A 15,548-nucleotide genomic window follows, 5' to 3' on the forward strand; every position below is an offset into this window, starting at 1 on the left:
CGAGTGGCCACTGGTGTAGTGTGAGATAGCGAAATGATTTCCGCCGTGTTACTCATTATAAACATCGCTCCGTCCGTGATCCACCGGTGGGGGCACATGACACATACTCGATGCTCCATCAACAGCACACAGTAGTAGCTAGGCGGTAGTAGTGACCCCATCGCTGCCTTTACCACACTACTACCCCGGGAGTGTAGCGTCTGTTTTTTTTTTTATCGATGATAAGAGAACAGACTTCCTGGAGTAATCAAGCACCCAGCACCCGTTTGCATGAACAATAAATTTATAAGGCATCGGAGAGAAGAACGCAGCACTTGGCGAGGGAAAGCTCAATCAAGCTGATGATGATGATGATGGTGATGGGAGAATCATTAGCAATTTTCATCCATAGACCAATGGCGTACACACACAATAGCCCTCTCGCATCTCGGGCGGCTTGGGTGATTAAAAAAACGGTAAAAACAATGGAACCTCGATTGCTCGATTGTGTTGAATGGGAAGAGAAGCCCTGAACTCGCATCGAATCGAGCCACAGAATCGCAACGCACAGAACAGCTCAACGCCTGCGATCTCCTCCGCTTGTCCGATCGGATTCACTCTCTCGTTTTTCGCAAAGGCACAGTTTTCTCACTGATAAGGTGTTACACCTTCTGGGCGATGAATACAGCATCATGTGCATCTGATTCCGTGGAATTCCATTTTTGAAACCACATCTGAGCATCGCCAGCTACATTCTGACGCGAGTAGCGTGTGACGGATACGACCCGTGCCAACGGATCTATCCGTCGTATCCGGGGCCACAAACACAGGGCAATGTGATGTAGCGGATGGATGGTTGATGATTCAACCGGACCACTGCCGGAGAGCCGGTTGTGGATGTAAAAAAACAGGCACAGGTGCAGCCTTCTGCGGACCATGATGTGATGTTGATCTACGTGTTCGATGACGCAATACAGCAAGAGCTGATCATCAACAGAATAAAGCATCAGAAAAAACACATTTCTCGCAAAGCTCAACCCTTCTTCAACGGACGATGTTGTTGAGAAATGTGATCGTCAGAATTGTCGTTGAATCACTCGCATCACTAGCGGCGTTATCGATTGAACCATTAGGTATAGATTGTATTAATGATGAGATCAATATGAAAACCCGGACAGGGAACGTTGCCAAATAGATAACTTCCCCCTCATCGCTTCCCCGTTCATACATCCGAACAGAGAGTGTGGGACAGAGAGAGAGAGAGATGGAAGGTGGAGGCTCGTGGACCGATCGATGGCGTCATTGCAAATTGTATTAGACAATCGATATCGATTGTGCCCTCCTCTCGTCCCGCAACGACGCACAACGTTTGTTATATGAAACTTTGGACGACGACATCACGCTGCCAGTGACAGATAAGGATTTTAACTGTCCATTTCATCGCCGCACCATGGCCATCATGCAGACTTTTCATTAAGAGTGGATTAACCCTCAGTCCCTCTCGCTCTCGCAGAGCAACAGGAGGAATCCAAACTCCAAAACAAAATCCAGAGCAAATTGTTCTGTTACGCGAGGTGCGCGGAAGTTGAAAGAAATCTAAAAATAGTCCTTACTGAGAAGAAACGCAATACCAGACCCACCACCACCACCATCGCCATACCGAACAGGACTTGTTGTTGCGGAACATTTCGCCTGTTCCCCTTCACTAACATTTGGGGAACTCCTACCGAACTGAGTGTTCTGCACCGTCTCTCGTTCCTTTCCATTGTCCGATTTTATATTATCCGATGACTAATGAGCAGAAAGCGTCTTCTGCTTACCTCCGGGCAGCAAGGGAAGTGATAGTAGTAAAGATGCTTGCACAATAATCGAGAAGCCGTACCACCGTATTCTCTGAAAGCATCGATGTGATCGATAAAACTGGTTTATACTAACGCGAACAACATTGATCGTGTGCAAGCGTATCCCCGTGGTTCGAGCTGGAGGAAGCCCCAGACTGGTTTAGTAGCGAGTGAGGATCCCTATATGACCTAATGGACCAGGAATTTCAACTATTCAAGCGCACATGCCCACGAGGAGGATTGCAGCAGCGCGCACGACGTTTGCCTCGGGGAGCTCGGCTCATGAAACCGGCTTCCGGCGATCGCGACGACAACGCACCAACAGCTCGAGCAGCAGGCAGCCCATCGAGCCACCGTGAGGATGATGCTCCTCCTGTCTGCTGCTGCTGCTGTTGCTGTTGTTGTTGTTGCTTGCTTGCTCTAACAGTCAACCTTTGCTTATCTCTCGCAGCAGATTAGCAGAAGCATCTTGACACGTTTCATGCTGCTTGTATAGGTTTCGAGTTTTAACGGAAAGCAGAGTCGATGGATTAAGTTAGGTTCTCGAATCGATTTAAAATCAAAAACCGGTGGCAACATTCACATCATGTTCCACTTCCAGAGCAAGAAGCAGCAGATCGTTCGGGCAGAAACTTGAACCCCTATCTGAAGGTTAAGCTGTGCCGGCGTTGATCGCGGTTGGTAGTAGAGAGTCTCGAGAGTGAACTTTATATGCGAATGAAACGGAGGATTTTGATTGACATGGCCCCGCTGCTGCTGCTGGCCGGCCGCCTGCTAGCGGCGGGATATTGCTTATTGCATCGAAATGGCATGTCCGCTTCTCTAGAGGGCGCCCCATTACCACTACACAGCGCGCCGCTAGTCGCTAGACTTCATTTGCTCGTTTTAGGCGTTCGTTCGGACTGTGATTCGTATGCGAAACGGAACCAATGGAATGTGCTACACACCGTTTGTTGTTGTGTGGTGGTGGTGGTAGTGGTTGTGTTGCAAGAAATTTTCCTCCTTCGCTGGAGCAGAATGGCGACGGACACGCATCCACACTCCATCTTCATGCTACTGGGACCCGGCCTGATGGCCGATTGAATACATTCTTGTGGTCGCACGGTGCGCCTTTCAGGTCTAAGAGCGCGCATCAGGTCAATTGAGGAGTGGAGAGGAATCGCGCTTCCAGAAATACTCCATCCTGGCGTTTCTTCTTTTGACGCATCCATGTATCTCTCTCTCTCTTTTCTTTATCAGAGGTATTTTTGTCAAGCGTCCGCCCCATCCCATTCAAACAGAAGACACACGACGCCCGATGTACCTCCTCCACCCGGGTAATGTTTTTCTTCTTCCGACCACATCATTTCCCTCCTTTTTTCATGTGGATCAACTCCCGCTCTCTTACTGTCTTTCTCTCTCCCTCTCCGATTCTCTGTCGAACCAGTATTTCTATTTATGAACGCCAATATACTGCCAATATTTATGGCTTTTGGGTTTTGCCTCGGTATCTAATGCGATAATCTTTGATGAAGACGCGCGCGAGACGCATAAAGTAAACAACGAACACGCTTCTCGTCTTTTGCTGCTACTAGTTTTCCCGGAGATCCCTAAATTCAACGGATCTCGAAGGGACACAGACAGTCTACTACAGAAGGGAGGAAAGGGCGCCCCGTTAGCCCCAAAACAGACAACTCAAAAGTACATTTCCGTTGCGCTCATCAATAGCGAGAGAGCATGTGCCAAAAAACACTCCTCCTTCTGTCTATCTCTTAAGCCTCCCACTTAATTCAAAATTCATTCATCACGTGTTTCGCCAGAGTATAATTCATTAAAATTAAAATACCATAAGCGTATGCGTCAATTCCCCCAGCCACACACACACACGCGTTGGGCATTCTGCCAACGACAACCAACCGTCGTTCTGCGCTGGCTCTGCGCGTTGTATGTATGTCTCAACGGCTTGAGCGTCATCAGCGTCATTTCCAACAAATTGATCCCACCACACCACACGCTTCCCCCCACTACTCTCACAATAAGAAACGAGGACCGAAACGTCGCCGATGTCGCCAATATTTGCTCTTCTTTCGCACGAGCCTTCTCTACATCCCATAAATCCGATCATCATATGCGAAAGCATTAATGGAAGTAAGCATGACGAGTGGCAGCAGCAGTAGCAGGGTGCACAGCGGCTATTCGTTTGCCGAGATAAATAGCATCAGACCAACATCACTTCTCGCCACTTAATCACCATGTGCCATACGGCTAGGAAGGCATTCGACGGCTCAAAACCACACCCAGGAACTTGATAGTGTCAGGAAGATGGTAGTGTGATCGAAATGATTATTATAGCAATCAAGAATACGATCATAAACAAGATAACTCACAGGATCTACACAAAGATAATGGAGAATGGAGAGAAATGGCGCCACACATAGGAATTATTTGTTTCGTGGATGAAAGAATGGATGAAATCGAGTTCTATTTCCATCCGATTGGTCATTTCCATGAGATTGCGCTCCGTTAAGGTGAAATGGGGAATTCACGAACCTAAATTGTCTTCAATTCAATTAGTTCCACCACCGAAAGAACGTTCGGCACAAATTTATCTTGTTCGTAGTTCCAGTGCAAAATGTCCTTTACTCCTCAACTCCTCTATCGTCTAAACGATTTGAAATCGTTTTAAAACATCTACAGCACCATGACGCGAGGCACTACCGGAGTAGGCTTATCCGCAAACATTCATTCTCAACGCTCACGCTCCACAAGTGCAGTGGAGACCACAGAAATCGTAGCCTCGAAACAATTCCAACAGGAAGTTGCCCAGCAAAAATTACGCTGTGTGTATGTGCAAATGTGCGTATGTTCTGTGAAAGAGGTTCTTATTCTGAAGATATTCGAGAGGCTCCACCACCGTCAACACGGAACAACATAACTTTTGCTGAAAGACGAATCAGCAACGGCAATGGGGCTATAGTAACTGCAGCCAACAACGCGGCTCAAGGGAAGGGATGGATGGGATCAGGTCAAGATTGCCCGGGCAGCAATCCGTCGGATTGGGCGGCCAGTGTTGCTCGTTAATGCGCTGGCAACTGGCTACTTGTTTATGAACGTCGGCTCCGTTTGCTCGCTGTTGGCCCGCTTTCCTTTTTCATCATGCTAACCCATCCCGGCCGCGCACCGGCAGCGGTGCCCGCTTCCCCCATAATTCCCTTATGACAAATGAGGAGTTCTCCTTCTGCTGTGCGGGGCGTCGTTTGTGTACCGCGGTGCGTGCGTGTGTGATGCGCTGGAGCGAGGAATGTTGAATTGAGAAGCATGGAGCAGGAAGTGGTTCGCGAGAGTATGGAACCGGGGCGGTCGTGTTGCTGCTTCTTCTGTATTTTCTGCTCAATTTGCACACTCTCCATCCATCCACCAGAGCTTAGCTTGAGCACGTTGGCAAAATGGTAGCGCTGCTTCGGGAGGTAACAGCGCATCGGCAGTAAAACGGCGAGCCAGTTTGTTTTCGTGTTACGCTCTGATTGAGATTGAAAGATGAGCTGCTGCGCGAAGGATTCATTTTAGGAAACTGTTTTTGTTCCTGATTTTTACCTTACATTTAACATCCAGCAGAACTCCGACCTTAAGATTTATGTGGCATTCCGGGATGCAAATTTCTATACTTTCTCCGCTGAAACCGTCGCAGAGACGGACCGACGACTACTTTATAACTGTCATGACGACGAGAGCATTATTCTACTACATTGTAACGGAAGCCATTTGCGGACCACCGCATGAATGTCCGTTTCCATAAATTCAACATTCAAAAAGACAATGAAACAGCGGAAGTGACCACCTTCCTTACCCCACCCAAGGAAGAATACGACAACGTCAAAAGACGTGCACGGACGGGCAATCCACGCGAGTTTCTTTGTCCATCTAATGAACGAAAAATGCGAACCAACCGGCTCCTGTCTGCTCTCCTCCTCTTCCTCATCGTCTGTGTTGCTTCTCGCATGCTGTCATCGTCGAGACGACCCCTTTTTTATGCACACCCTTCTATTCGTGTCTTTTCGCTCCAGCATCTTCGACGGTGGCGGCGGATAGCAACAAGCTCCTCGAGTTCTCCCCTCTCGCTCATAACTTCGTTCTACCGCGCTACATCAACCATCATCATCACATGATCAACGTGTGGATCCGGGCCACCACCACACAACATAGCAAGCGGGTGTTTGCGTAGGGAGGACGGACTCACCTGCTTGCCGTCTACTTCGATGTCGGCGACGTAGTTCTCGAACACGGTCGGGACGTACACCTCCGGGAACTGATCCTTGCTGAAGACGATCAGCAAGCACGTCTTACCGCAGGCACCATCGCCAACGATTACCAGCTTTTTCCTGATAGCAGCCATCGGTTCTGTGGGGTTCCAGGATGCGCAACCGTTGGAAGCGAACAGACAGGGCAGGATCATCCAAGCAGCACACACACGCGGTTACACATGGCCGCGCACGATCGATGACCGAAAGGGAATCGCGCGTTTAGGAGGTTGGTTGGTTGGCGATCCAGAGACACACGAGGGGGGATGGTGACGAGAAGAATATTCCAACAAAATATTTTCAACCAAAAAACAGGCAGTTCAACACACGAAAGAGCGAGACGGGACGAGCCCATTGAGATCAGCGGCGATGCGGTGCGATGACGAAGCGCGCGCGGCGCGACACGCATTCGCGTCCGTACCGGAGGCAACGAAACGCACACAAACGCATCATCGAGCGCAAAAACACAGCAGCACAACCCGCCGTCCCGAAATGGTTCATAAATATCGATGGTCGCAGCAGGCGAGGAAGGTGAATGTTGCATTTTGCAAATTGCACATGTTGACCGATTGCGTTTTCGACGCACCGAAAGGGGCCGTTGAATTCGTGTTTCCCAACGACCGAACCGACCGACCGATGACCATCATACGCGGGGTCACACAAACGCACAGGATACGCGCGCGCACGGACACAAATCCACAAACACACAGGCACGCACAGAACGGCGCACACATTTATCACCGCAGATCACGATTGTACACGTACGCAGCAACGGGCGCGCGCACGGGACGATCGGTTTGTCATCATCATCATCATCGGGGCGTATTGGAGAGAGCGATGACGATGGGGAATAGTAGCGAAGAATTTTCGAAACATTTTAATCCGCGCGATGTTTGTGTTGTTTTGTTTGCCGCAGACATTCCGAGAGGAATTCATCCAACACAAAGCAGCAACCGAATCGGCCAGCGTCGACAAGACAGTCGGGAAGAATCCAACCAATCCAGAATACGGGTATCCACAGCAATTGATGCGTACCCCGAGGAGGTGCGGTTGGACACGAAGGTGACGACGGATTCGCGGCGACGGCGGCGTTCGTGATGATTTATTTTCAGCACATATTCGATGACGACGACCGGCGACGGAGCATGATTTTTCCGTGTAGAGATCCGGTGTTGTCGACGACAGGTTTTTTCGATGATGCGAAAAAGAGAAAGAAGCAAGAAATGCAAAGATAAATTAGTAGGCTGGTCGACGCGACGAGGTTTGGGAAATTGGAGTGGAGAGGTTCACTAAGAAAGGGATTGCATTTCGTGTTGCGGTGGAGAGGAGTGTGGAGGGCTGAGAAACTTCGGGGGACATTCCATTGCCCGTTAACCCGAGGAGTCTCCGGCGGCATATCCACCGTTAGAGGGAAAGGGACAGCAGGACAATCGCCGTTTGGATGTCTGGCTGCTGTTGCAGGGAGAGAGGAGTATGCTGCTGGATCCTGGCTAGACCGGGTAGGGTTGGTAGCGTCATCGCGATTAGCGACATATGGAGACAACGGATTCGTCATCGGGTTCCAAGAACGCTTTTTTCCGGAACAGCACTACGATCATGACAAAGGCGACCAACAATTGGGAAAGATACCCGAACCCCAAACTTGCGAGGGCACCGCCTTAGCAGCAGCACCAGCCAAGCGTTTCCCTAGCCCGGGACCAGACCTCTTTGGTTCTTTGAAATTGGGAACGTTCCGGAGAAAGAGAGAGCGAGAGAGCGATGGCTCTGACGCCGTGCGTAAAAAAGGGCTGGATGATGGTGGTCGTCGTGGACGGATTTTCACACCTTACCGCACGATGATGTATCTTTTTCTCAGCTCAAACCAGACACCGGGGGCATGCACGCACGCACGAACAAAACACACACACACGCACGGCACGGAAAATCCGAAAGAAAAACTCTGCCGGAGCCAACCAAATTCCGATTCTTGCTTGCTCTTACTGCCGCCGCTGCTGCTGCCGAAGAAAACGCCTTTTCGCTTTTTTGCTTTTTTTTGGAGACAAAATGCTCACATTTTATCGAACATCACTGTGGAATGTCAGCTCGCGTTTATGCGATCGTGTTGAATCTTAGTTGAATCTAAAGCGCACTTGAGTTTTAGGAATTTAATTTTATCCAATTCCGGACTTTCCGACTCGCTTTTTGGGTATTTTCCGTGTTAATTAACCACCCCCAAGTGATCGGCGTTGTTTTCCCTAGCGGGAAAAGGCGAAACCGCGAGTTTTCCGTGATCTTTTCAAAACGCAACTCTCGGAAAAAAGCCGTTACTCGAACCTGGCGAATTTTGATTTCGCCCGCTCGATTTCGCTTGCTGGTTCACCGAGGCGCGGACTTGTTGCGCTTCGGTCCGGAGAAAAACGGGGGCTTCCTTTTAGTAATTTTTCGAAGGAAGGCATGATTAGAACGACCCAGAAGGGAAATTGTTCAGATTACGCTGAAAATCTTCATGTTCTAGCCCGGAAATATAAAATTTAGCTCCAACAGATGAACGGATGACTCACACGAGAGAGAGAGAAAGAGCATTCTCTATCCTCTCTTGCAAAACATAACGACACGGTGCGTGCCGAAAGTAGTGCGATAGCCATGGCCCTTTTAAAATTATCGTAACGGATTCTTATCATCAATTGAAAATATGATTTGTGAACAAACAAAACTTACTGCTTAGTAATGTGATGGAGAGAGCTGATAAGAGAGAAGTGCAATTAACGCAGCGACCCGAAAACTGTCACAAAACATCGTTCGAGATGGAACAGGGGAATTCATGGTTCGATTATGAACCAAACAAAAATGAAAAACCGGCATCTGTCCGATTAGATTAGCTTCTCAGCTTTTTGTCCACAGTTACGCTGGTTCGTTTTGCTTCCTTGCCGAGAGAGAGAGAGGCGCGCTGGCTGGCTGGCTGGTTCGTAATCGCAGAACCATGTATTACCGAGATGTTTCGGCAACAAAAACACTCCAAATAAAATCAAATAAAAACGATAGAAACGATGTGGAATGATCTGCCCTATCTGCCACCATGCCACAAAACCTCATGCGATCATCAGCTGAACACAATCGGCCCCACATCCTTGTTCCCGATTACGTTTTGTATGTAGGTCCATCCACCCGGTGCCTCCGCATAATCAATCATCTCACATCACTACGACATGACTTGGTGCTTCAAGAGATATGCACGTTCCCGAAAACAATTGGCTAGCTGGGCCTTTAAATCTCTATCTCAGCCAACCCGGGGAAACGGTCCATTAGCGAACGCAACAACCGATCGATGTTATCCGCAGAAGCGAACCGAAAAACAGTTAAGCATAATTACAAAGGGCACACACAGCAGCCAAGCGCGGATCACGCGGCAAGGCAAGTGAAACTCCGCTTCGGGGAGGCAGGAGGGCCGGTAACACGCGTGGGGAGACCAGCGCACAACGAACATGCGTTTGAACTCCACGTGAACCCAGACAGCAGTAGCAGCCGAAGCAGCATCTCTTGCTCATCGCCCCCCCCCCCCCCCCCCCCCCCTTAAGTTTATCATCTTCGATAATTGGACCGCCACCTTTTCCTCGTGCATCCCCACCGCACTTGCCTTGCGGAGTTTAGATAATGCTCCATGCACATCACCCCCTCCCTGATGTTCGCTTCGGAGCGACACGGTCGAGCGAGAGAGGACGCCATTCCCGAAAGTAATTGGAGCGAGTTTGATCCAGTTCCGTCTGGTTAACCCTACGGTAGTCGCAGCCACCCAGCCAATCGTCTTCGCCTTCTTCATCATCATCATCATCTGCGCGCCGTCGTCGTTCGTAGTCATCATCGGGATAAGGGGAGACGGGGTGCAGAGTCTAGTGAGAAGCATAACTATCCGGCACCGAACACGCCACGCCACGATCTAGGCTAGCGCAGAGTGTGGGTGTGTTCGAGTGGGTGTTTTCCGCTGGCGGCTGCTATGGTAACACAGGTGGGACACAAAAACACCACCAGCAAAACAGGGAGTTCGTCCACCTTCCCTCTCGAGCCCGAAAAAAGGTGACAGGTGCTCGGCGGTGCGTCTACGAAATCACCTTTTTCTGTGAAAACTCGATGCATCGAATACGATCAAATGATGATTAAAGCTACAGCTATGCCTACTATAGAACGGTGGTGATTACACAGTACTGAAGCGATGATCAAGATGGTGGTTCTTGGGGGTGAGGAGAGCTTACACAGAATGCAGTTAAGCGAGAAAAACAAGAGGCTCTAGAAGGGAAGCATGGCAGCAACAGACAACAGAACTCGCTAACGGAAAGCAGGTGCAAATGCGGAAAGAACTAAATGTCTAGCAGCATCATACAGGGTTTGCGGGATGGAAAATGCAATTGCGGGTGGGGTAGGTGTGTTGAAAAGCGGGGAGCAGGAGGAGAACAGACCGCCGACCGGCTGTCCAGTTCTCGGAAGCAGCGGAAACAAGGGGGGGGGGGAAACAAAAGAAAAAACAAAGGCAAACATAGTACAGTCGGTGGTTACACAGATGAAAACAATAATACCTGAATTAGTTGGAGAAGAGACGCATGAAAAACACCACATTACTTATCTCCTTACACCACACATGAAACAACACCCGTACAACGTTGCTGTACCTTGTTTTGCTCGCTTTCTTAAAACAGAGAATCTCCCCCTTTTTTTGGCTTTAGCTCGAGCTTATTCGTCTACTAATTTTGCGATCCCGTTTACTCCGTGTGTGTCGTGTAGTAGTACGCGGTCGCGTAGGTCAGTGGTGATGCCGCTGGTCGCTGGCTAGGTGTTGGTGACGATGAGTTTTCCTCAGTCAGCCCCGATGATCCGCTTTTCCGCACACTGGGAAATTCCAAAAGAAAAAAACAAGCACACACACACAGATGAACTTTCACACATTCACAATACGCGCGCGCACATCTATCAAGGGAAAAGGCGGACACACTTTTCTACGCATAGACTCTATCGCGTATCAAAAACAATGAAATGCAAATTTAATGGACAATTCTTGGGGCTCGCCGCTTTCTCCGCTGCGCTGGCAGCGAAACGTCACTTTGATGGAATTCCGATTCCAAGGGGAGTGGGTGAATGGGGCCGAACGAAACCACAGTCGAGGAGGCGGCGGCGCACCTTCAATCGCTCACACACATGCAGAGACAAATTTTTCAAAGGCGTGTTGGGAAAATTTTCTGCCCGGGAACGAAGTAAAGCCAAGTGCCTTCTTGATCTAAAGATTTCCAAACTCCTGAATCGATTCGCGTACCGTTCGGCTTCGCGGATATGAAACTCGATGCTTTTCAGATACGCAACAGGCAAAATAGACGAGCAGCGGTTCTGGGGTTCTACTTTTCTCCTTCAGCGCTTGAGGGTTCTATGTTTGGATTCCGATAGCCACGCACGCACGATTCACGCAAGAAAACTTATGACCCCTTCGTATCCTCACACACAAACGCGGACACACCTACAAAAACGGCAGTTTTCCGACACGGAATTCACGCCAGCAGGATACACACCTTTTTCTGAAAAACGAAAAAAGGGCTCGACGACGACGACGGAAACTCGGGTGTTGTGATTGCCTCTGTGCCCCACATAGCCTTTGGACCGCTTGCTATGGGGAGGATGGAAAATTTTTGGGTTTTCCATCAATTCGGTCATTAATTTGAGTGTGCAATTTTTAACAGAATTTCAAAGAAATTATCAGGCGACAAAAGACTGCTAAATCTCTATTTACTTAAAAATTATGTTCGCACCCAGCAGCGAACAGGAGGCACCCTGTGTAGAATATGACATTCTCCCATAGTGAGCTGGCTATGTGGGTATTTGGTGCAGGATCCGGCGTGTTTTTAATTTCCGTGTTTTCTAGAATTCGTAAAAACGTGTTTTCCAGCCACTCTTGTTGTTCTTCGATTGATCTGCAATAAAAGGGTATGCTTTACGCTCGATCGTTGAAATTAAACCGCTTTCTTATCCTAATCTTATTGAGAACTAAAATTAACCGGCTTTTACCGTTGTTCTTTTAGCTTTCTGTTATTATCCACTAAAACACAATAAAAATGGGAAAAAAGTACAAACAAAAAGAGGCCCTCGGCAGTTTGGGGACCACCGGCAAAGAGAATCACAAGTTAAACCTGAAAAAGGATTTCAAAGCAAAATCTAAAACATTCGCCAAGGGCGGTGGTACTCCAGTCATCAACACTCCAAAAACAGAACGGCCAGCTGCCAAGATCAGCAAAAAAGCAGCACCGCAAGACTTCCCCGGAGCGGGCGCAGAAGCAAAACACAGCAAGAAGAATACTCCAGTAACAGCAAAGCCCCCAGTGCCATCCAACAGTTCCGTAAACGGCGGCATCGATCGAATCGATTCGCAAAAAGGTAAACCTAGCGGCAAGAAGAATGGTATCGATCCTCGAAATGATGTGCCCCCGAAAAAGCGTCCCCGACCTGAACCCTTTTCTTCTTCCTCCGGCTGGATTGTGGAGGATAGTGATGTTGCGCTGAGTTACAGCGATTCTGATGTGGAGACCACTACCGTTGCCAAAAAGCGGAAGAGCAACGGCGTAGCAGATGATGCATACGGAAGCTGTATTAATGTCGAGTTAGCCAAGTTCACCGGAGAAGACAATGAGTATGATGAAGAGACGGATTACGATTCGGAAGATTACGAATCGGAAGATTACGAATCGGAAGACTACGATTCGGACGATTACGTATCGATGGAAGGATCCAGTTTCTCTGATGAGCAATCAGGTGATGATAATAGCGAAGAATGGACTGATATAGAGGAGGATTATGATACTAGCTCCGAGGACAGTGTGCTCAAGCACTTGAATCAGGATTACGGGGATGTAAGCGAAACCGATGAGGACTATGTTCCATCGTCGGCCGATGAAGATCTCTATATACCGCGTGGTGCGGGTAAGGTGTACGATTGCGATGATGACACGATCGAGTTCAATAATGACGACCCACAAATCATTGAATTGCCACCCGATTATGGAACACTATCGAATCAAGAGGAGGAGGAGGAGGAGGAGGAGGAGGAGGATGATGATGAAGCAACGATGGAAAGCGACGCTTCGGACAGCTGCCCTTCGCTGGTGCCCATTTACAACGAAAAGGGAGAATTGATCGACGACGTGAAGCTGCTTCCCGGGAAGAGCGACCAGCAAGAGCCAGAGCCTGTGACAGAGCAGAAAGCGAGTTCGGATGACGATACAGTGGCAATGGACGAATCGGATGAGGAATCAAGGGAGGTTCTGGAAAACTACCGCTTCTATGATGCCGTCGATCGTCGCATGACGCTGGTTATGATGAAGAAACCACTTCATCTGTACGGTCACGTATCGGTGCAGGCACTGTTCGGGAGGGTGGAGATCACGGGCTATACACTTGATATGGCTGAAAAGCGCATCGTTTATGCTGCCCGCGGATATAATGCCGTGAACCTAACACCAGTACCGGAACCGGTAGCATTCCAGCGTCCAGCATTCGAGGCGATTCTGCAAAAGCTGAAAAGTCAATTCACTCGACGCACGATCGATGAACTGCTGAAGCTGTTTAACCCCACGGACTACGTGCTGCTGCTCTTAGAAGCGGAACAAGAGAAACGAGATACGGCACGGCTCGTACATCGGTATCTGGAGGAGTATGATCTTTTCCCAGCGTCCAACACTACGACAACGGCATCATTGCGAGCCACCGAGTACTGGTTGAACGTGCGGCTGCTGGAACCAAGGGCGGACGGTACGAGTAAACTGCCTCTCTTCCAGGCCAATCCATCCTGGGATGAAGTGATGCTCGCTACCGACAGCCGATTGCTGGTGCTCGGTGGCAAGGGTGCAGGCAAATCAACACTCTGTCAGTTCCTGATCAACAAATCACTCAAAATGTTTGAGCGTATATTGTTAATCGATCTCGATATCGGGCAGCCGCTACTGACGGCGCCGGAAATGATCAGTGCGACGGTACTCGACGTACCGTTGCTAGGTGTTTCTAGCTTTGCTGCAGTGCAGCAACCCGTCCGTTGTCAGTTGTTTGGTAGCCTGAACGTAGTGACGAATCCCATCTTCTACATCCAAAATGTGCGCTCACTGCTGGAACACTGCGAAAACACACCGTCGCTACGGGGATTTCCATGGATCATCAACACGATGGGCTACGTGAGCGGATTCGGTGAAGAGCTGACGGCTGCCATAATGCGTCTCGTTCAGCCAACCGATGTCATACAGCTTACGATACCGGGTGCACGTGAACGTGGGTCGGAAAACTATCGCCATCCTATGACTGCGGAGTTCATACAGGGCTATAAGTTTAACATTCTGCAGAATGAGATTGCCCCAAAGCTGAGTCAGGTGCTACGCTATAAACATTATGCCTTCGAGGTGTGCTTCGATGCACAGGTGAATGCATTGGCAGCACCGAAGCGTAGAAATGTGTCGCTCATGGTACAGCTGGTGAAGATACTGGGCGAGGAGACAGAGTGTTTCACCGCCGTGCGTCCGAATAGGTGAGTTGATGAAAAGGCTTTCGATAGAGAGAAGCATTGGCTCACCAAAAGCCCCATCATTTCTCTCTTTACAGTGCAAAACTGGACGATCTGGAGGTGTTGATCACACGTGATGGGTATCAACCAACCAAAGAGATGCTACCGAATGTTGTCAACGCGACGCTGGTGTACTTATGCGAAAAGCTGGATCACGAGCAGTACAGCTGCCTCGGTGTTGGTAGGTCATTGGTTACTAAGGCCAGCTGCTCCATGGTTTGCTGCCGTTGTCACTCTATTCCACTATTTACGGTTCTCTGTGTTTTTAGGTATCGTGCGAGCGGTGGATGATGTGCGCAAAGTTCACCTCATCCATCCATTGACCCCGCAGCAGTTGGGCAGGGTGAAGGTGCTGGCACTTTGCCACACGAGCTTACCGAGCCAAATAAGTCTTGAGCTGCAGCCAACCATGCAGGGCACCATTCCATATCTGCAAAATGTGGGCAAAAAACAGACATCACCAACACCACCACCAGCGTCTTCCTTGCCAGAAGAAGAATTACCATTACCTGGCCATTAATTTGTTAGTATTTTTTCCGGAAACATGTGCTTTTTTGTTGAATTGTGACCCGGACGGGTGTACTCCGTTGAAGGAGTGAACGTATTTAAGTGTTGAAATCGTGAAATAAATCGTCTGGAGTTACCGTATCTCCAGTACATCTAAATCGTTTATGCATTTGATTGTCGATAGTTGAGCCGTTTTACTGGTCGGCCGATGGCATATTAACACTACGAGATATTTTTTTTCTTGCCAGCTGGGTCGTATGGGCCGTTCTAATTGATAGCAATGTTCAAAGGCCAAGAGATCAAATGTTGACGATATGCAATTGAGTGGATTGCTGGAACGATGTCTGTTTCATCTGGGCGTTCGTAGAACATAAAAATGAATGTACG

At 49.0% G+C, this 15,548-nt stretch overlaps 2 protein-coding genes across 7 annotated transcripts in view; one reads left to right on the forward strand and one right to left on the reverse strand.

The window, feature by feature from the left end:
- Positions 1–11,703, reverse strand: part of LOC125954656 (ras-like GTP-binding protein Rho1) — a 14,047-nt gene extending 2,344 nt beyond the window's left edge. Inside the window, exons 1-3 of one of the 6 annotated variants that reach the window (XM_049685127.1) lie at positions 11,626–11,703; positions 10,645–10,954; positions 6,037–6,197 (exon numbers count right to left, since the gene is read on the reverse strand). In XM_049685127.1, the coding sequence (XP_049541084.1) occupies positions 6,037–6,197; positions 10,645–10,684 (201 nt within the window). In that variant the 5' untranslated portion in view covers positions 10,685–10,954; positions 11,626–11,703. Of the gene's footprint in view, positions 1–6,036; positions 6,198–7,921; positions 8,128–10,644; positions 10,955–11,375; positions 11,550–11,573 lie in introns of those variants that run through there. The other 5 variants (XM_049685126.1, XM_049685125.1, XM_049685129.1 and 2 more) reach the window with 5 other exon arrangements.
- A 209-nt stretch (positions 11,704–11,912) lies between these two features.
- On the forward strand, positions 11,913–15,310 carry LOC125953790 (polynucleotide 5'-hydroxyl-kinase NOL9). The gene is made up of 4 exons (XM_049683569.1): positions 11,913–12,037; positions 12,133–14,618; positions 14,693–14,835; positions 14,924–15,310. Exons 2-4 carry the CDS (start codon positions 12,166–12,168, stop codon positions 15,172–15,174), a joined length of 2,847 nt encoding a protein of 948 aa, XP_049539526.1. The 5' UTR covers positions 11,913–12,037; positions 12,133–12,165; the 3' UTR covers positions 15,175–15,310.
- The last annotated feature ends 238 nt before the right edge of the window (positions 15,311–15,548 follow it).

The sequence above is a fragment of the Anopheles darlingi genome, chromosome 3 (genome assembly GCF_943734745.1).
Source record: "Anopheles darlingi chromosome 3, idAnoDarlMG_H_01, whole genome shotgun sequence".
In the NCBI taxonomy this organism is placed as follows: domain Eukaryota; kingdom Metazoa; phylum Arthropoda; class Insecta; order Diptera; family Culicidae; genus Anopheles; species Anopheles darlingi.